Source organism: Rhopalosiphum padi, chromosome 1 (assembly GCF_020882245.1).
Source record: "Rhopalosiphum padi isolate XX-2018 chromosome 1, ASM2088224v1, whole genome shotgun sequence".
Taxonomy (NCBI): domain Eukaryota; kingdom Metazoa; phylum Arthropoda; class Insecta; order Hemiptera; family Aphididae; genus Rhopalosiphum; species Rhopalosiphum padi.
In genome coordinates, this window is record NC_083597.1 from 34,401,734 (window position 1) to 34,423,791 (window position 22,058).

General features: G+C 28.2%; 1 protein-coding gene across 2 annotated transcripts in view; it reads right to left on the bottom strand.

Moving 5' to 3' along the window:
- Positions 1-22,058, bottom strand: part of LOC132918708 (bestrophin-4) — a 52,057-nt gene that overhangs the window by 20,152 nt on the left and 9,847 nt on the right. The window contains exons 2-7 of one of the 2 annotated variants that reach the window (XM_060980132.1): positions 20,946-21,056; positions 20,406-20,580; positions 19,229-19,358; positions 13,994-14,232; positions 6,398-6,532; positions 6,151-6,258 (exon numbers count right to left, since the gene is read on the bottom strand). In XM_060980132.1, the coding sequence (XP_060836115.1) occupies positions 6,151-6,258; positions 6,398-6,532; positions 13,994-14,232; positions 19,229-19,358; positions 20,406-20,580; positions 20,946-21,056 (898 nt within the window). Of the gene's footprint in view, positions 1-6,150; positions 6,259-6,397; positions 6,533-13,993; positions 14,233-16,904; positions 17,144-19,228; positions 19,359-20,405; positions 20,581-20,945; positions 21,057-22,058 lie in introns of both variants that reach the window. The other variant, XM_060980131.1, reaches the window with a different exon arrangement.

Here is a 22,058-nt window from a genome sequence, read left to right on the forward strand (position 1 = left end):
TGGACTCAATACTCTGCAAGATGAGTGGTCGCCTCTCAATTGACCTATCTAATTCTTCTCCCATCTCATTTCTAAATCAGCACATAGCTTTTTGGACGCACCTAAATGTCATCTTCCCGAGCAAATTACTTATTTTAGCAAATAAATATAAGACACACGTACAAATATAATTGAATTATGTAAATTGTAAGTAATTAAATACAAATATAAATATATAGTATTATACTATTTATAATAATATAAAAAATATAATAAATAACATATTAAAATGTTTAAATAAATCAATGTATCATATAATCAAAAAAAAATACAAGTGAGTGGGGAGGCAAATACGGAATTTCTTGACCTCATCGGATAAAACACGATCGCAAACGCTATACCTTTTTCACAACACAATTGCGGACAGCCACTATGTAACAAAAGATATTGTCAAAAAAATCAAACAACTGCGGACACAATTTGGTGTAACGTTGTCAAGTTGTGCGATGCAGTATTGCAGTCTCCCGAGCCTACGGATTATTAATTTTATGATCGGTTTATCGTCCGGATGTCTTATGTGGGCAACGACTATTCATAACGGTTTAAAGTATAGTACATACCTATACATTAAGTTTATCTTAAACTATGGACTACTCAATATCAATAATAATAAAAATAAAAATGATGATAGGTGATAATTTATTTATGATAAAATAGACTTCATATTTCTATAAAGTTTAGAATATTATGATGAAAAAAAAAGTTTAATATCAAAAACTACAGTACCTATTAGATATTATGTACAAATTAAAACGAAAAACGCTTAATATACACAATTAAATTTATATTTGTATCACTCTGTAATGATAACTAATTGTTTTTAAATATTGTAGAATACTTTTATAATTTTTATAATCATTATAACTTATTTTATTAATACTGCATAAATACTCATTTAATAAGCTTAAAATGCCCACGTTATCGACTATCGAACATCGAAGTATTATTTATAAATTTGACAAAACTGCAAACGTGTCGTTTTCGGGGTAACATTGTTTTATTGCAACCATCCGAGATCGTGTATCAACGACCCTTTCGACCACCTCAAATATGTCCTTGATTACATTGCAGGACGGAAGGGATGAAAAAAGTTCACATTATTTTTAATGTATAAAATAATTTTACGGTTTACATACAGTTTATTATAATTGTTGTCATATTATAACTTATGAAAAGTTATCTTTAAAATATAAAAAAATCCATTAATGCGTAACACCAAAGCTATACTAGTTTATATTGTAAATACTTAAAAAATGTTCTATTATATCAAAAATTGTCTACTTAGAAGTAAATAAATAAACAACAATCATAATAGTGTATTGATCATTGACGTATTGTCATTAATCTTTATTATAGTTATCTATTGAAATATTACAGTATAATAATGCTTTATATAAGTATTTCCGACTAAAACCCACGTACATTACACTTATCCCTCGGACGAAATGAAGTTTCAATAATACGCGATACCGAATACGTCACATTTCTCGCGTTTATACGGCGTACGTATACACCTACCACGTACCTATATAGTAAATAATACACGTCTGTGGTTAACTCGTACGTGCGATAACTACGCATTATTAGTCATGTTGTACTATTGTTAAGCAGATACTGCGCTGTATTATAATTATAATTATGTATTATTATGTTTATCGTGTCGATAAAGTATACTATTGCAGATATATACAGGGTGATACGCCATACGCAGTTTGACGCGTGCTGAACTCATTTTCACAGTCTATCCCTGATATGATAGAAAATAAAAATAAAAAATAACTTTATGCATAATGCATTGATGGTAATAGACGTTATACTATTTTCTACATTTTTTCTATTTCAAGTATTTTTTTTTTTAAATTTTGAGCTTAGCGAGGCATGTATATTATTGGTATTAAAATGAAAAGTTATTATGTTTAAAAAAAAATTAGAAACACAATTTTTTAAAGAAATCAGTTTTTTTATTATAATTCAGAAAGGAATAATCACAGAGATAAGACAAATTTCTACAAATATTGATGATAGATATGTGAATTGTGAAACTTTCATATTACGAGTCTCAACGGGCGACAAAAGAAATACGTTTGGAATTAAATCATTTTGGTTCAAATTTAGTTAATGTTCTCAAAAAACTTCGTTAAATAAAAGGTTTCATATCATATAGAATTTTCGAAATATTTAAACTATTCATACTATTATTCAGTACGTTATTGATTTATTGATTCATGAATGTTAAACAATGTTTTTGGCAACTATTATTATCTCAAATTACCGAGTTAAGAAAATAAAAATTATATGATTACACCTACTCGTATTTAGAAATATAAGCTGATCCACCCGTTTAATTATCTTAGAATCATTTTGTTATTTACAATAATTTTAAACATATATTACAGTAACTTGCCTAATGTTCACTCGAACTTCTAGAAGACCGAACCTACAATCAGCCATTCAAGGCCATATTTACACTGTTTGCACTATTGGTCAATTATATTGGAACATATTTGTACTAAAAGCCCTGATTTTCTTGTGATTTTTGGTATATTTTAATGCTGAGTTTAGATTGGTAATAATTGGAGTGATCTGGAAAGAGCATATCCCTGCGCCATTTTTCTATACGGTATAATTATGTGAAATGAATATGACTTCAAAAACTTTTTCAAACTTTAAATGGTTATAAAATATAACAAGCATATTTTATACATCAAAACTAAAAAATGATATACATAAATAATTTTACAAATAAAACCTAAAATATTACTATGACAAGAATAAAAAATACTTATTAAATTATTTACTAACTTTATTGTGTATCTACTTTCAATATATTATATGTATATATTATATAAGTATTCATTGAACAGTGTCAATGCATTTTATTTAAAAAATCACAGATGAACATAAATAGCATATTATCATATTGACTGAAACACACTGTAGTCTGTACAATGAAATAACGAAACTATGTGCCTACATAAATACCTAGTAATATATTAAACTTACGACTGATAATAATATATAAATATTTTTAATCGTCAACTCTCGTCATAATACATTTTCGCAACGCTTGAGGTTTTTTTGAAAAAAAATATATAGTTATCACCCGTTGACCTGTTGTTTTTTGAAATTCTACATATCTTACATATTCATATATTGTTAATAATAATGGTAATTGTTTTAAGTATTGACAATTAACATGATAGTATTTCATCGAAGTTATTGTTAAAAATTGAAAATTTTACCCCACGACTTCAATTTTAGAAATATTGTTGAAAATTGCAATATGTTAGCATAATATAATATTCTAAACTTATAACAATATGGTTTCTACATTAAATGTAGTACATTTCGAACTACAGTTTCGAATAATTTTATGAAAATAACGATTAATGAGATAGTTTTGTTGATAAAAATGATAAATATTAATTTCCAATAACAAACCTAACAAATTAACTGGTAAATTTACTTTTGAGTGCACCTGGTTTCATTAAGTATATCACTGTAATGGATATGTTGAATTTTAATTCAATGATAAATCATTATATACCAAAAACGATTCTAAACGACAGAAGCGAATGGGTCAGCATTTATATCTGAGGTTAGTTTATCTTATATAATATAATTTTCTCGATTCATTAAGTTAAACTGTTTTTTTCCAATATCATTATAATATGTAAGTAATTTGTTAGTCAATATCAATCGTGTCTTATAGTATAGAATAGTGAAAAAAGCTTATAAATATTACTTATTAGTATAAATGTTTTAAAAATGTCATTGTGTATAGAAAATATTAAAACGCACAATAGTTAAAATTACAAATCTATAAGGATCTGAACATCACAAAAAAAAATAAAGATGATCGAAAACTGACTTTTTTGCTTAAATACGAACATTCTAATATTCTCATTTTTCACGCTGTTTTTGTTTGTTTTATTCAATTATTAAAAAAAGTACTAACATTTTTAGTTAAACCAATTTAACTATTGTTTACAAAAAAATAAAATATATTTTTAGGTAATTTATAAATTATAAATATAATAATAATAATAAACATATCATTATAGCACATACACTCAAAAACTAATCGATCGATTTTGATAGAAACTTAAAAGTTTAAAATGTTCTTAAAGATATCAAGAAAGTATAAACTCTATACTATAGAGAGTAGAAACTACGTTCGAAAATAAATCAAGTACTATATTATCTAATCCACTCCAGGGAATCCGCCCCAAGTCAAATGAATTCACTTAGTGAGGTACACCAATTTGAATAAAACCGATATAAGTATACCAATATAATAGCACCGTGTTTTATATTTGAAAAATTATTCTTGGGTGAAGTCAGCTTATGCAGCTAGTTAAATATAAATGTGAAATTAAATCATTAAATAACGATAATTTAATTTTTTGATGATTTAAAGTCAACTTGAACTACAGTTTACTTATTACAAACTAGCTGTTGTTTATATACGTGGCTTAGAAATTATTATGAAAATATTAGTATTGGAATTTACAACAGTTATTTGTTTTTAATTAAGTTTAATGTCTTTACAGTATAACAAGAGCACTAACCGCTTTTACAACTTTCGATTATTCAAAATACATTTCTAAAGCAGTCGAAGGTATATTATGTAAAACAGTGCTTTATAAATAGCGTTAATAATTTAAAAAGTTATTTTAGATTCTGAGTCATGTGAAGAATGTGTTGTTAGAATTATTTTTAAAAGATAACAAGAAAAAATATATTAATAATGTTATACCTATCGAAGACTCAATTAACTTATACTTACACTTGTTTCTAAAACGAATTAAAAGTTTATAGGTGTATACATTTTGTTTAAATTTACTAATTGAAACAATAATATGATTTAATAAAATTTAACTCTAAGAAAAAACAAAAAAAATTACGCAATAACATTATTTGTGACTATGTGTTTGATCAATGATCATGATGCGTCTCGATATAGGTATTGAATTACATAAAGTCAATACCATATTTAGGAATACGAAGCATTTTGAAACATCTTTAAATTGTATGATTGAAGTATCAAAGGGTTACGATTGTTAATAAAATATTAATATCCTTGACCCTAATTATAACTTTATTAAGTTTGGCATTACGACAATACCGGTCGAACGATTAAAACGAAAAAGAACATTATAATATTATTATAGTGCGGCCTCTTGTTCTGTCACGCTTATGTGCTTACCTCAAAAAAGAAACGAAAACCGCGGATATTGTATATATTGTACGAGCTGCGAATTGTGATGGCTTGTAATTAATGTTTTAAATTATTTACTAACGAGAATAAAAAAACAAATAACATTCATCCATCAGTTTAAGAAAACATTTGTCAACTGTTTGTGTGCGCGTATCTTATTCATATACCAACGTTTGGTCTCAATGGACGGTAAAGTCTAAATGTGAAAGTCGTCCAACTATTGTTGTACTTTAAAATGATAGAAAATAAATGTATAATATAAAAAAATTTGCATTTGTAGGTACGCGTATTTTGTTTTAAACGAAAACTGGAATAACTCGTTTGATTTTAAAAAAATGTACATACATACATATGTATGACATTGTAAGACGATAGGATTCAATTGTTTTTGCTGCCATTGTCGAAATTTTTGTTGGCTATACGTATATACTAATATTAGTTATGGTTTCTACAACTATAATACGCTTAGTAGCGGTAGACGTCCGTGTGTAAACGTTTTACAATTTTACAGGTATGCAATTTTATAATATAATGTTAATGTTATTGAACCGATTTATACTGAACCTATAAATAAGTATAAGTTATATAGTTATAAATACGTATCTATACCTATAGCGGAAAATTGTTACGTCATTTTTAAAAATATTAATTGTCTGTCAAAAAAATCCGATCCAAAGGATTTGTAAACACAATTAATAATTATGTAAAAAATATTGTTATTTGCTAGGTACCTATATCAAAAGTAGTATAAATTATACAGTCAAATCAGGTAGTTAGTATGATATGAGTGAATTCGTTTTGAGCTTATTTACTTCCGGTATCGCTACTGCAGTTTGTACAGTTTTGGTTCTACAAATAATAATATTTTGAAGATGATAATTAATATTGACCTTTATGTGGCGGTCGATCAACCAGTTGAGCTCTATGTCGTCGTCGTCTTCACCGAAAGGTCCAATGAGAACTTCCGCCACTTTCAGCCATCCGACGAAGAAACAAAACTGAAATAATAATAATTATATACATATAGTCATACAATACGTTCAAAAACTACCAAATATATAATATATTATATAAGTTCTGCAAAGAATCTAAAAATCAATAATAGTTAGCTAATATTATGACGAAAAACTTGCAAACCTCGATAATCGTCAAGATCGGTACGTATAGGTCGAACTCTTTAAAATCTTTGAATCCCCAATCTGCCGGAGGCTCTACCATCTGAGCTCCGATAAGCTGAGCGCCGAAATAAGCGTACAACGACAACGTCACCACCTGTCGCACACAATTAATAGTTTATAAAAATTTTAAAACATAGTTGCGTGGTACGTATACACTGAATGCGTATGTATAGTATTATAATCGATTCGTGTATTGTTGACGACGAATTACGAAATAAATACTATACGCGAACGTACCACTGGTAAGTATGGGTATATTGTACATATACCTATTATGAAATATTATAAGAAGCTTGTATTATAATATGAAAAAGTAAAACAATAAGAAGTATAAGTTTATTATGCATATATTATCATGACTGATGAAGGTGTTAGTATGTTTGGCGCTTTAACCGTATACTCGTTTAATCTGGCATATTTTGTATTAAAACATGACGTATATATTATAATATAAAAAATTATTAAATATATTAAATAATTAATATACAATACCGGAAAGGTACATTAATATTTCCTTCGTTTCTATAAAATAATAATGCATTTTTACGGTAAATTCCTAGTTTTTCGTTGCAAAAAAAAAACAAATTTAAATCCAATCGACAATCACGACTATACAATATACATAACACGTGCGAAATATTATATTAGAAAAAAAATTACATTACGCGATACGGTCTGTTGAAACATGAATGCATATTGATGATGCAAGTAGTTGTGGTTTACAAAAACTTATTTCAATATCAATCGTCAAGCCATCAAGGCCATTTCGACTTTTTGTATTTCGTATTTTTAATAATTTCACACGTTAGTCATGCATAATATAATATAAATAGGTAGACGCTGTAAAACAAATCACTGTTTTAATTCCAAAATGTTATCAAATAGATTCTATCACTCGAATGAATTGTGTGTTCTTTAAAGTAATTATAACTATAGTCAATTGTGTGTTAGCAATTGTCTAGAGAAACTTGCAATGCTTCGCCAGTTACCCCGGGAATACCCCTTATTATAATACTGCGCGATATGAAAACACCACTTTAATAACTAATAAGTTATTTGTTATTATTCAAAATATATAATTTATATGAATCCCTACAAGGTCAGCGAATAAAAATTATTGCTATAGATGATACTCGTAGAAAAATTATGAAAAACAAGTTTTATACTTGACGAAAAAAATCATAATTTTATAAATCAATCTATAATTATTTTGTTTTTAATTAATTTAAATAACATGTTTGATGTACATTTTTATTTGATAAATTATATACTTTTTTGTTTTTCCGTATGAATAAATAAATTTTTTTAAATATATCAATTTAATATCTGTTTTAAATTTTTGAGTGAATGTGTGAATGTGTTAAAAATAAAAACTATATACATAGTGAAAATAAAATTCATGAAATCTATATTATCATATTATTTAAACAGCAAAAACAATATGCATCCAATCCATTTAAATTAACTACTGAGAAATATCTTCCCTCGATCAACTTCATATGTAAAATTATAATACGTACTTTTTAATTAAAATTTAATGTTTTGTATATTATTATAAAAATGATTCACATTGTGAATTTGTGGTAACTAAGAATTATAAACAAACGATATATTATCGAATGATTTTATAATATTTTTATTTTTTATTAATTTGAATTTTTATAAATAATATATTTTTAAATAGTTATTCGCAACTGCAGTAAAAATGTTATATTTAAAATTTTTAAAAACAATAACTAATGTCATGTATTTTATATACAATTTTATTGGATGACATTTTTAAATAGCATAAATGTTACAATATAATTTATATGAACATCATAATGAATGACTATTACAGTCATACAATTATATTTCTACTGTATTTTATTATTATTATTAGGTACTGCTCTTATTGTTACTATTATTACTCGAAAAAATAAACAATGCAATTGTCAATTACCACTAACACTTACAATTTTAAATTATGACCTATGAATGAAACAAGAAAATTATTCATTCAAAAAAATAATTAATATTTTTTTCAGATAACATCTTTAGCATGGTAAAAGTGTTCAATACTAGCATACAACATAAGCTCTATGTATCAAAATATGAATTAAAAATCGACATAGATAGTATTTCCCATATGTCTGCAGAATCGCACATTATGAAAGAAATTACAGTAAAAATATATAAATATCAGTAAAATGTTCAGACGTTCAATATTTCACTCATCATGAAATTTGAGTATAGGTAGTTATATTTTTGATACTATTTTAGAGAACATTAGATAGAATTCTCTAAAATGTTCATACCATACACTTATCGACTTATCGTTAGATTAAAATTTTTTAAAAGTGTATAATACCTATAATATTTTTAGTTAGAGTTATTATAAACATCAAAATTAAATCATAAAATAATTAGGCAATTGGAATGTATCTGTATGTTTGAGCATTTTTTTTTTTAAAGAAACTTTCTAAGTTTAAGGAATAATGTGCCGCTCAAAGATATTTATTTTATAGAATAACACAAAGTTAGAGTATTTCTCAAAATGTATTATATACATGTATATTCATAACACTTTTTTACAAGGAGATTATACGGTCTTTGACCATCAATATCTCGCTTACACAAAAATATATATCGTATAGCTACACATTATCACACATGTTGTTTACACAAAAAATATTCATCATGTATAAACTTCTGATTTTTTTCAAATAGCTTCATAAAAACTTTAATCGTTTAAATTAATTAAAGAACACAAATTATTTAAATAAATTATTTTTAAAAAATGTATAAAGTTAAACGTGAAAAATATATTGTGTTAATAAGTTAAAAAATAGTAGATATCAATAAAAAATTGTATTTAAATAATCTATGCACTTTTATTACTTGAAATATATATTTTAGTTTTCATGAAAAGGTTTGAAAAAAACAGAAGTTAAAACGTGATAAATATTTTTAGTTGTAAAAAAACGCTGTAAACATGTACCTATTGCACTTTTTAAATTAAACTGTAACAAAGTTACCCGGTAAAACAAATGACGGGGCAAATATTCATACTCGAACTAATCTCACTACAAAAAGGTATAGGAATTATTAATATAAAATTGCATAATAGTATAATACTACTAGTAGGTAGCTCTCTGCTTTATAATAATAAGCATCAGTAATATTTTTAATCATTTATAGGTTTTTAGGAAAAAAAAATTGAAATTTTGAATTATCTATAAATAGCACAAAAAAGTTAAAATATTTTTTAAATTATACCATTTATAGACAATGATAATATTAACACTTGATGAATATTTTCAAGTTTCTATGATTATTAGTTTTTAAATTAAATTAAAAATATATATATATTGGGTCCAGAAACTCAAACTCAAACTTAAATTTCATAAATTATTAATATTCACACAAATATAATCTTGGTGTAATATCAAAAATAAAATAGGTCTAGTAAAACTATATATAATAATAAAAATAATAATGTAGCACTGCGTTTACCTATATAATTATATTAAATATTGGCTGTCAAATATAAAACTAATTTTATTTTCCTACTCGGTCTTAATATTATATCTACAAACACGTATTCCATTTGTCTAAAATGTGTATATAATCGTATATTTATTCATATACATATATAACTCAGGGCGTTTAAATTACATAGGCGCGTATCTCATCGGATATAAAATGACGATGAGATGTATGTCCGTTAGATATATGTATCATTATTTCCATGTGACGTGATTATTTCGCTCACATTTCGTAAAATTTAATCCGATTTTCGGCTGCGCGTAGAATAGCTAGAGTTCATTGGACGAGACAATACGTATGCTGCCGTCTTATCCGACAGCCGAACGCGTTTAATATGCGAACGGTTGCGACTCTTTGAAAACTGGTTGCCTCGGGGTTCGCGGCAACCAGTAACCATGCTCGGTATCGTTCGTCGCGGGTAACAACGATCCGCGAGAAACGTAAGAAACCACTAATGTTCGTAAAATTAGTATTATAGATACACCTAAATATGTCTATAAAATTTGGCATCTACCAAACATTCTTTTGTGAACCATCGATCAAGAAGATCGAAGATTTTGACATTATAAAAGTCTGATGTAGGTAAAGGTAATCGTTAACCTTGGTTATAATACATACTAGAACTAGATACGTATATGTTTTTATCACTAAAGATTTGAAATGTTGATGCATTTTCTATTCTTGGCGTACCAAGACGTTGTTGGGTAAATTAAAATTGTGTTTTAGCTAGGTGACAGTGTACATTTGTAATGGCAGTTATTTAAATATACATTTTAGATTTTAACTATGTATATACAAATAAAACATTTAATGAAAAACTAATTATGATTGTGACTGTAAATACAATTTGTATGAAAAATTATAGCTACTTATTTAGGATTATTTTTTTCTCGAATATGTTAAAATTGAATTAAGTTCACAGCCGTTTACCGAGTGTTCAGTATTTTATCTAAGAATTTAGAAACAAGTCGGTATAATTAATATATGACATTTTTCAACGGTTGTTAGTTAGCTAAAATTAAGCCGTGTTATGAAACACTAAACTGATAATACCATTCAAACTGTAACAAATTCCCTAATAACTAAAAAAGTATGTCTAAGTATATGCAAAAACAGTCTCAAAAATAGAATACCGTATTTTAAATCGCAATACGTCATAAACTCATAAATAATAACGTGGTCGCTCTAACGTGTATAAACATCAAAATATATAATATACAAATGCATACGAATCCGGGTACTATATAATTATCATCATCTACCTATCTATTGTATTGCGGCCATCGAGATCGATTCGATCAGTTCCAGTCGATTCCGTGCACGCTATAGGTAGGTATTAGGTATATATACTACATAGGTACCACTGAATACTAATAATAATATAATCTCGCATCGAAGTCAGGATATAAAATATATAAAACATTATAAACTATAATGCACCAGATCCGATTCTAATTCAACTATATACCAATATACCTATAAAGTACCTACCTTGGTATCTGCACGCATATATTAGGTATGTACTCTGTATGTACATAATGTGTGAATAGTTGGACGGAAAAATTATACCGTCAAGGTGATTTTTACACCAGTGATACCGATATAATATAATCACTCGACCGAATATCTGTATTATGCGCATTATTGTTATATTTTGTTGTAGAAGATACCTACAAAATTTACGTGTATACGATTTTTTGCAATTTTTTTCCCTCGGAAACATAGCAGCATTGTTTCCGTAAACGATATTCAACGGCTCGAATTAATATACACCTAACTAGGTATAGCTAGGTAACATTTATTTTGTAGTATTTTTTTTTTCGTACAGTGCATTCGGGCATCGAGCTGCAGCCTTGCATGGTTCGATGCTTTTAAATCGGCGAGACCGAAGAGAATCGTAAACAACAATTAGAATAATAATAATAAAAAAAAAAAAAAAAATTATAAAATATAAAACAGGAACTTTACGGATGTAATTTACGATTACAACAACCCTTATAACAATTGACACGTATCATATATTCGTATGGATTATATTTATCGCAAATCTCTAAAATTATGCTCTCTATAATATCGTATTCAATTATTTCAATTAAATTATTTAAATATTTGGAGTTACTATTAGGTACCAACTAACACGATATTAGGTATAATACTAGTTTCTGCAAACTCATATTTCACTTGCATTTATATCGGTATAAGATGATATTATGCATTATTTTATTATATGTAGGTATACTGCACGTTATTGGCTGTTGGAAAAGCTTTTCGTGAAATTATTATATAATTACGTAAGAAATCCAATGCATTAAATATTGTTATTTTATTAAACTTTAACTTCGATAGAACAGCTTGATTTGTTTCGATTACCATAAATTATTAAAATATTACTATTATAACGTATACTGTATTGTCATGACAAGAATACATTTTTGATCAAAGCTGATCAGTGTCACAAATTGCGTGTTATTGATTCTTTAATCAATAGGTTACTGTTTATTATTTAATAAGTACATTGGTTATTCCAGAAACACCTACACAAAATATAAATTATATAAGTATTATTATAAGTTTAAAGATATGTGTCAATGACAATATAATAAAATGCAAATGTTAAGGTCGATAAATGATCAAAATGTATAATAAGTACTATTAAACGCATAATTCTTTGACTATATGTTATTACAATGACATTTTAAGCGCTTTTACATTAACCTAAATTAATGTTTTGAATTATAATAAATTATTTTAAAATTATTTTTACCGTATAAACATTTATTTTTTTTTAATTTAAGTTTACCTATCAGCTACATTTTCAATAAATAAAAGTATAAAACCAATAAACTCTTGGCTTTTATAATAGGTATATATAAATCGTATCCTTTATTATACATATTATTATTAAACTAATCAAAACTGAAGACAAAATACGAACTATAACGTATGTATAACAAAAACATACAGATTAGAACATTCAAAAATGTTATACAAACTAAAATATATATAATCAGGTATACTTGCATTTTTATATTATATCACAATAATACTACTTACTTATATTATACTACTTATGCATAGATATTTTTTTTTAGTTCATTTTAATTTTCATACAGTTTTGTGGAATTAAATATTAAAAGATAATAAAAATTACATAATATTGTACAAAAATGTATAAAATACCTAGGCATCCATGTTTGTTATGGTTAACATAATAACATGGCATTAATTAAAACAAATTGTACTACATTATTATGACGTCATATCGTATGATTAGCGAAGTGGTAATTATGAGTTACTGGGAGCGAAAAAAAGGTACGATGTCGGTTTACCAAGGTATTAGGAACTTAAAAATTAGCACAAGCCGAAGGCAGAATCGACAATAACTGTAGAACGGCCAAGGTTACGATCGTCTCTGGTCGGAGTATAATAATTACAATATAATATCACATCTTATATGAAATGACTTTGGTCGGAAGTACCATAGGTACCTGTACCAATAGGTGGTATAATATATACCTACCTACTTAGTACCTAGGTTTTTACTTCTTTTTTGGTAAATCGTGACCCAGCAATAATATATGTGCATAAATACATAAAACGGTTTCTTGCAGAATATACGGCATAAATGCATAATCGACGCTCACGTGAGAGTACGCGGAGAGCCAAACGACCAATAAATATAGATAAATACGAAAACATGAAAAAAAATGTTTGAGAAATTTTTTGGCGCGCGACGATGGAGAGTAGGTAGCTTATGGCCAGTATTATACGAGTATACGTTTATAGTGTTATACACATTAAATTATTATACGAATGCGCGCAAACTATAATATTAATAATGTAAAATTGTAAGATACTTAAATCACACGTTAACTCTATACATTATAATAATAGTTGCAGTACAGAAGAGATGCATGCAAAAACACCTACACCCGGGTAAAATGTACAACATATCGTTGCGAATAACACGTATATAATAATTTGTATAATTGTGCTCATTGCTTTGTATGTAGTATAATATACCGACCTGTGAATAGAGAATGGGAATGTTGACATTATCGTAACCAATCAGCGATCCCAGTCTGTACCTCATGTCGGACATCTCCAACAGTATTGTCTGTACCATGTGATCGTTGGATATCAGTTTCTCTCTTCTGGCCCGATTTATGATGTTGGTGGCCCAAGTCAACGGGATCCAGTAATTGGTCATCGCAGTCTTCGCTTCCACTGCTTCCAGTATCTCCTTCTCGCTATCCATCATCAAACCTACGCCCGCCATCATGTTTCAACAAAAAAATTTGTTTCGTCGTGGATAACGTTTTGTTTTTTGTTTTTTGTTTTTATTATTATTATACAATATTAACCGTTATTATATTTTGGTATCCATATAGTTTATAATATATTGTTTTCCGAACAGTGATATGCTTATGATCGATTTAATTTTGGGGGAGGAAACTAGAAGACAATTCAAACTTAAGACAGTCGTTGAAGATTATATTATGGTAGGTAAAACGATTTAACGAACATTTTGGTCAGAATTTTCTAAAACCAATCACGTCATTGTATTTTATAAATATACAGGTACCTTATACCTTACATAACAAACGTTTTACGAAAGCCGAATTTATGAAACGGGAAGATCCGAAAAGAATAATAATTTACTGCAATTACAAAATGCGAAATGCACTGCACGCCCACAGTAATACGCGCTGCAGACATACCTACATGTATAAATTGTATAGGGGTATTGCACATAAATTTAAATAGAATCTACTGCTCTTGCACCCACAGTACAACATATTATATTATACTTAAAATTGTATTTTACATAAGGTCGTTTCAAGAGCAGATATTTGTATAATATCGACTTATTGTAATGTTACAATATAGTATGTAGACAAAAGTGCAAGACAGCTAACACGGCCATGATTTTAATATTAATGTATTTATAACAATAATTCGAAATCAGTAGCAATAGTTAGTAATGGAATGAAACTTACACTGCACTGGTATGCAATAATAAAATAATTAATAATTTCGCTCGGAGAAACTATAAAAGTAGAATAAAAAAATAATGTATATGAAGTATAAAAATAGCAACAGTTAAATATTTCTACGTTAAAATAACGTCCCTCTCTCTATCGCCGTCACTCATTCTTTCTCTCTCTCTTCCAATAGTCATGGTAGGTACTACACTTTCTCCCGGCAATTAGATTACGTATGCAGTGTGCACTTACAATAACTAGCTAATATAGGTACATAAAATGTGCGCCTATATAATATTGAATACATGTACAGCCGTACACATCACGACGTAATCGGGTAAATCGGGATAATTAACTATTTGTATATTGCAGGGAACAATCGACAAACACCACGCGCCAATTTTATTATACGGCGATAAATCATAATAGGTGATATTATAATATAACGAATATCATTGATCTTCTGCTGCTGCTGCCGCTGCTGCTGCTGTTGCTGCTGCAGACGAACAGTGAGACGCGAGACGTGAGTTTAACGAACACGCCGTACGGGCTGCTGTAGCTGCACACTCTGACAATACCCAAATCCGACTCGGACGCGACCGGTGTGATTTTTTGGCGTTATTATTAATTATTCTCGAAGAAATATAAAATAATAATATATTATATTATATTACTGTCGTTGTTGTTGTAGTATTTCGCGTTTGCATGCCTGACACATCTTGTGACAGGTGAAATTTATCTGCCATGCAAAACGTTCACCTTTCTGATGTTACACGCGGGGTTATCCTTATATTGTAACACATATATAGTATATACATATATACACCGCCATATATTTGTGTGTACTGCGGTGTACATAGTATATATAATACTTTAATACGTATATTATATACCGTGGTATTTGTATTGTTATAAATCATTATGTACAAGTACATAATTAAGGCGATAACACATAGGTACTATTATGTGCATATTATAATGTACACACACATAATATATATAAATATGAGTATCAATATTGAAGCTAAAGCTTATTATGTGTAACACTGATTCAAATTTCAAACGCTAAACCTCGGCTGATGCAGCTGGTATATAATATTTATGTAAATTATATGTTTTCCATAAAGCCAAACCAAACATAATTTGGTAGGTAATAAGTGATAGAATATAATAATTCAAAATAATTCTGGTTGAAGAACGTGATATATATATGCCATAATTTCGCTGTTCGAGTTTGACATAACTGCGATTATGCTCTAGATCCTTAGATGTACATTTTTGTATGTAGTTGACGAGTCTAGGATCATTGAGATTCTTTTGAATATAATACGACGTAGATAAATGGTAATTAATAAATAATAATATAATACAATAGGTATCATGCACTTAATATTTAAGAAAAGATTTAATTTCTAAATGATTGTGTACGTGCATTTTTTTTTTTTTTTTTTGTTAGTGTTTACATGCACATGCAAAGCTTAAGCAACATTAATAAAAATGAATATAATATTATAAAGAATATAAATAATGTCACACCAAGAAATCAACACTTTTACTATTACGATTAAATAAATGAAATAACTACAGTTATTAATAAGTTAAATTATTAATGAATATCATGACAAGTTTTCCCGAGAGATCTGCTGAAATTATCAATATTACAATATTTTTATCATCTATAGACTATAATAGATATTTTATGTTAAATTCGCGAAAACGTTAGCAACAAGTGTTCAATAAAAAAATGATATCAAACGAATATATAATTTTTGAACAGACACGATTTATTAATCGTGATAAATGAGAACATAAAATCAGCAGGTGACCGAGGAAAAACAAGATGTATGTTTTATAATAAAATGAAAACACAAATGAAACAAGAACGATAAAATGCTAAACAGAATAGATTTATATAAATAGGTATAGTCGGTAGGGTATTGGCAAAATGCTGACCTGTGTGTAGACGAGCGGCACGCAAACGGTGTCATAGCTGATTATAGAACCCAGTCGGCGCCTGATGTCCGACAGCTCAACGAGAAGCGTCTGGACTACCTGGTCGCTGGATATGAGCGACTCCCTGCGAGCCCGGTTTATGATGTTGGTCGCCCACACCAATGGCATCCAATACTTGGACATGGGGCTTCTCTCGTCCATCATTTCCACGATTTTTTTTTCGCTCTCCAACATGATTCCTGTGTCATGTCTAAGTTCGTTACACGTTCAACAACATAGACCCACCTCCCAACCACAACCCCATACCCGTATGGTAATTTATCGAATGGTCGATCGATCGGTGGAGGTTATATAACATATGAATTATTATAATTTATAAAAATATATTATATTTTTATTCCTATAAAATATTTTAACCATCGAATTTTTGATTGTTAATACATAAATAAATAAGATGCATTAAGTGTGCGAACTATCAAATACCTACTATTATAAAGTATGCACAACAATATACTGTACGTTTCGAAGAAGAAGAATAAAAACAGTTGTTTTGAAATTATATAGATATTATGAATCTAGACAAAAAAATAAACGGATAAAGACGATAAAGTGCAATAATATTTAGATAGGTAGTTGTAAAACAATAACATTGGCACAAATTCAAAATTCGCATTCATTAAGAGATAACTAACTCGGAAGTGAAAATCCTTGAAACTTTGTTTCTATTAACATCGTATAATATCATAAAATCTATTATAATTCACCGTGTATTAGAAACGATTCTGTGCACAACAATAATATTATTATATGCACACACGTCACACCCCGATTCAAAGGTCACGAGAACGAAACAAAGAACTCGTGTATACTAATTATACGTTTTATAGCTGTCCCGGTGTTGGGTGGGTATAGGTATTTTCGTAAGCCTGATCCATTTTATTCGAGATCGATAAATTATCAAACGAGAACTTTGCTTTAAACTTGGACGTGGTGTTTTGTTGATAACTTTGTAGACGTGACACATATTTGAAGATACATTTGCGGAGACGTGAGGCGTACTATAATAACGAACGGCGTCCAACTGATGAAGTTATATGACCATACCGTGACAATAATCGAGTAAACGCTGTGTTGTTTTCTGTGTGTTTTATATTTGTAATATATGCGTGTGCAATACAATATATTCGCTGTGCGACGATGACGTGTGATCGAATTAAGAATGACATGATAAAATTATGTCAGTTGACCATTGTCATTGTCAAAACTAATCCAATCGTAACGATCCCATCCCAGTAGTATATATATAATATATCTACACAGAGTGTATCTAACATATTATATATTATTGTTTGTAGCCTTGCGAACACAAATACTACCTACCTACCTACCACTACTGGGCATTGTTAAAAATATTAGCCTGTACGCATTCTACAGGTTTATCCATTTTTAAATGACTGCACAAATTATTTTCCGTCAATTTTTGTATTTTTCAAGAAAAAAAATTGTTTACGCGTAATAATATATTACAGAATTAATGTTATTAAGTATAACATTAAATGGTCAACAGAAATATCTATATTTTCTGTTACATTCAATATGTAACATAATATAAACAATTTGTTTTCTTAAAATACGCAAAAATTGACTTTGAAAACAAGCGTAGCTGCCTCCTAGTTGAATGAATCACCTGTCACCTATCCATATATTTATTTATTATATTATTAACATTTGAACAAGGCAGATTTACGCTCTGGCTTCGAAATCTGATGCGGGCATCAAATGTGCAAAAGGCGCAAAACTATATCTGCAATCAGATACTTGGATTATGCTAATATAATGTACGACTAAAAACTATTCTAATAGATAGTTATTACGAAAAATGAGTAATGACGAATGACGTACGGCATACAATGTCTTTCGCACAAGTATTATAATATAGCTGTGCCTACGTCGTGAAATTAAAAGGCTGTTCGAACAATATTATCAATGTAAATCTACGGAATGATCCAATTCTCAAACCGCTTCGAGACCCGTAACAGTCGCACATTCTTTGAATAAATTGATATTCAACAGGTTCTGGGTTAGTCTTATGCGCGAAAATAAAACCGGTTAAGGCTCTGGCACCACGTGTGCGAAGAGATAATTATTAATCGAGTCGATAATAAACAATGTTGTAGTCATTTAAAACATTTGATAACACAGTCATAATACAGTTTATTATAATGTAGGCTATCGCTGGCTGTTTATGTACCTACTTAGGTATAATTACATATTCAGACGGCACGTCTCGCAGTTTTATATACACATCAAGATTGAGTACTCACCGGCGTCGACGATGTGTTGTAATGTGGGAAATCGTTTTTTCACCCTTATGCTCACTTGCTTCAAAGTGATAACATATGCCAGTACCGCGTACCTTACTATGTTCCTCCTCATTAGCCGCCCTCTTTCGTCCTGAAATAATAATGTCGATATGAGTTAGTGCTTTAGGGATTCGATGTCATACGTATAAAACAAAACCTTAATATATGCATGAATCCCTTAAAAAATAATCAAATGCGCTTTAAAAATGTAGGAAAATGCTAAAATAAACTCAAACAACTAGTATTTAATCATTGTCTAATTGAAATATATTAAAAGCATACGAGCTAAAATATTTATTATTATGGAGATGAAAGTTTCAAAAGTAAATAATTAAAATTGTTTACAAAAATATTATCAGTTGATAATAATCTTTAGGTATATTATATACCTAGGTTAGATTAGATATACATAATAATAATGATACCGGAATTATAAGGTGGCGTAATTTTTAATAGATAATTATTATTTGATACTTTTTTCGTAGATATATCAGTGGTACCAGAAATTGTAATAAATAAAATCTTACACAGCCTTGTGATTTTTTTTTTTTGGTTTTTAAGGAAAATAAGAATCTTCAGAAAAAACAACATTTAATTTTTTTTTTCATCAATTAATTAAAAAGTTAACCGAGGCTATTCTTTCAAGTGTCAATAATAATTTAACTATACTACTACTTATAAAATATTTGGAAAGACAGGTTTTTTTGTGGGGGGGGGGATAATTTTTGACATTATTAAATTAACACAGTGTTAATAACTTTTTGGTGCTGTAATTTTAATGTTTTTGCTATTAACTTATTAACTTGTTGATCGTGATAACATTTTATAATATTATCCATATACTTATATCATAAAACTTTTATTGAAAAATTCTACGACTTTTTGAACCATTTAAATTTTTTAAGAATAATAATTAATTGTTGCATTTCTACACAATTTTCTTTAGCAGCTACATAAGCTTCGAAGGAATACATTCAACAATTTGTAAATTCCAAAATTATAAGTCCTGTACTCCCGTAGATTATATATACTAAGTTCGGCTATTAATGACGTATGACATCCGTATGCGGTTCAACCGTTAATATAACATATTATGTGCTCTCATGTGTATTTTTTATTATATTAAATAGATACTTACTGTTGTCCCCGGTATTGCCGCACTTGCAAAAAGGGCTAACGTATCGGGCCAAGGTAATAACCTATACTGTTCCCACCATCGTTTTACCACCAAACCGACATAGAAGCTCATAGCAAACGTCAACGGGACACTCGCAGAATGACCGGCCAAGTAACACCGGATTTTTATGAACAATCTAAAAGCATATAATACAAATTCATCAGTTTAATGGTTCTATCGCCTTGTAACGGATTCTAAGTACAATAATTGACTCGTAGAATAGTGCCAGCAGTTTGGAATGTTGGTGATTATAAACTTATTAGATTAATAATATACTCGTATAAAAACATTCTTTATGTAATAATAAATTAATGTACCTAGGTATTAAGTATACCATCAATATCTTGAGCACTTAATTTTCTAATTGCTTATAAATATCTGTCTTATATAAGATTTTAACTACGTCTATCAAACAAAAGTCACCAATAATCCAAATGCTTGCCTTAAAATACCGTTTAATATACTATTTATTTTAATGTTATTTTTAATGTTGTAACATACTTTTGCTGGGCTTCGGTGAATGCAAACCTGTATGCTAAATTTATGGCAAAATAAACCACTAAATAGGCTGCTAATTCCCTCCATACAAGCTTGTAGACGCTTCCTCGCCATCTAGAAACATTTTAATTATTATTTATTTATCAATTTATCATCGATTATAAAAAAAACATGTATGATTTATAAAATAATCAATTATCATTACAGGTAAATAATTTAAAATTCATATTTAACCAAATAACTTAAATTGTTGTTTATTTTATATACGGAAATTACAATTTTTCTTCTAGGTACATAAACACTTATCAGACCATACGAGTTAAGTGATAATATTTTTATTCGTATAATACATAATATATATTTATTGTATTTATTTAAACCTTTATACATTCATACTAGTGATGCTCTGTATTTCTATTTTTAATAATTTAAATACATTAATAGTTAATAGGTATAACTATAATGTCTAATACACGAAACCCTAAATCCATTACCAAACCTATGAGACGAAAGGAAGTTCAAATCTTGTGAATAGATATAATTGTAAAGCTAGTTTTGGTATTAATTTAGTTACCTATTACACAGTGATTAGTGGCAAATAAGGTTAATAAACTTGAAAACATTTGTTCTCAGACTTAATTGCATTCGTACTTAGTATTATAAATGATACATAATATAATAAAATATAATACAATATATTTATATTTATAAATAATGATATTGGAGTAAACAAATAACTATAAGTATTGAAGTACTTAAAAATTGTATAGGTATTCAATCAAAAATACATTTCCATACCCAATGAAGTGTATTAAGATTAAAATATAATGGTTTGATGAGTAAAATAAGTAGTATAAATAGTATTCAGATAAATTTTGGTCAAATTATTTTTCTAGATAATACTTATAGAAAAAAAAGTAGGTAGACAAGTGAATACCGCTCTGTAACTCTGTCGTAAATTGTGTGTTGAGGAGATTTCTATTATGGGTGTGTTAAATTTTAATTCAATAATATATTATTGTACACGAAAAACGAATTTGGATAGGGACAGTCTGTCAGTATATTTTACTAATATGTTTTTTCCGAAAACCTTGTATTTATCATATTATTAGTATT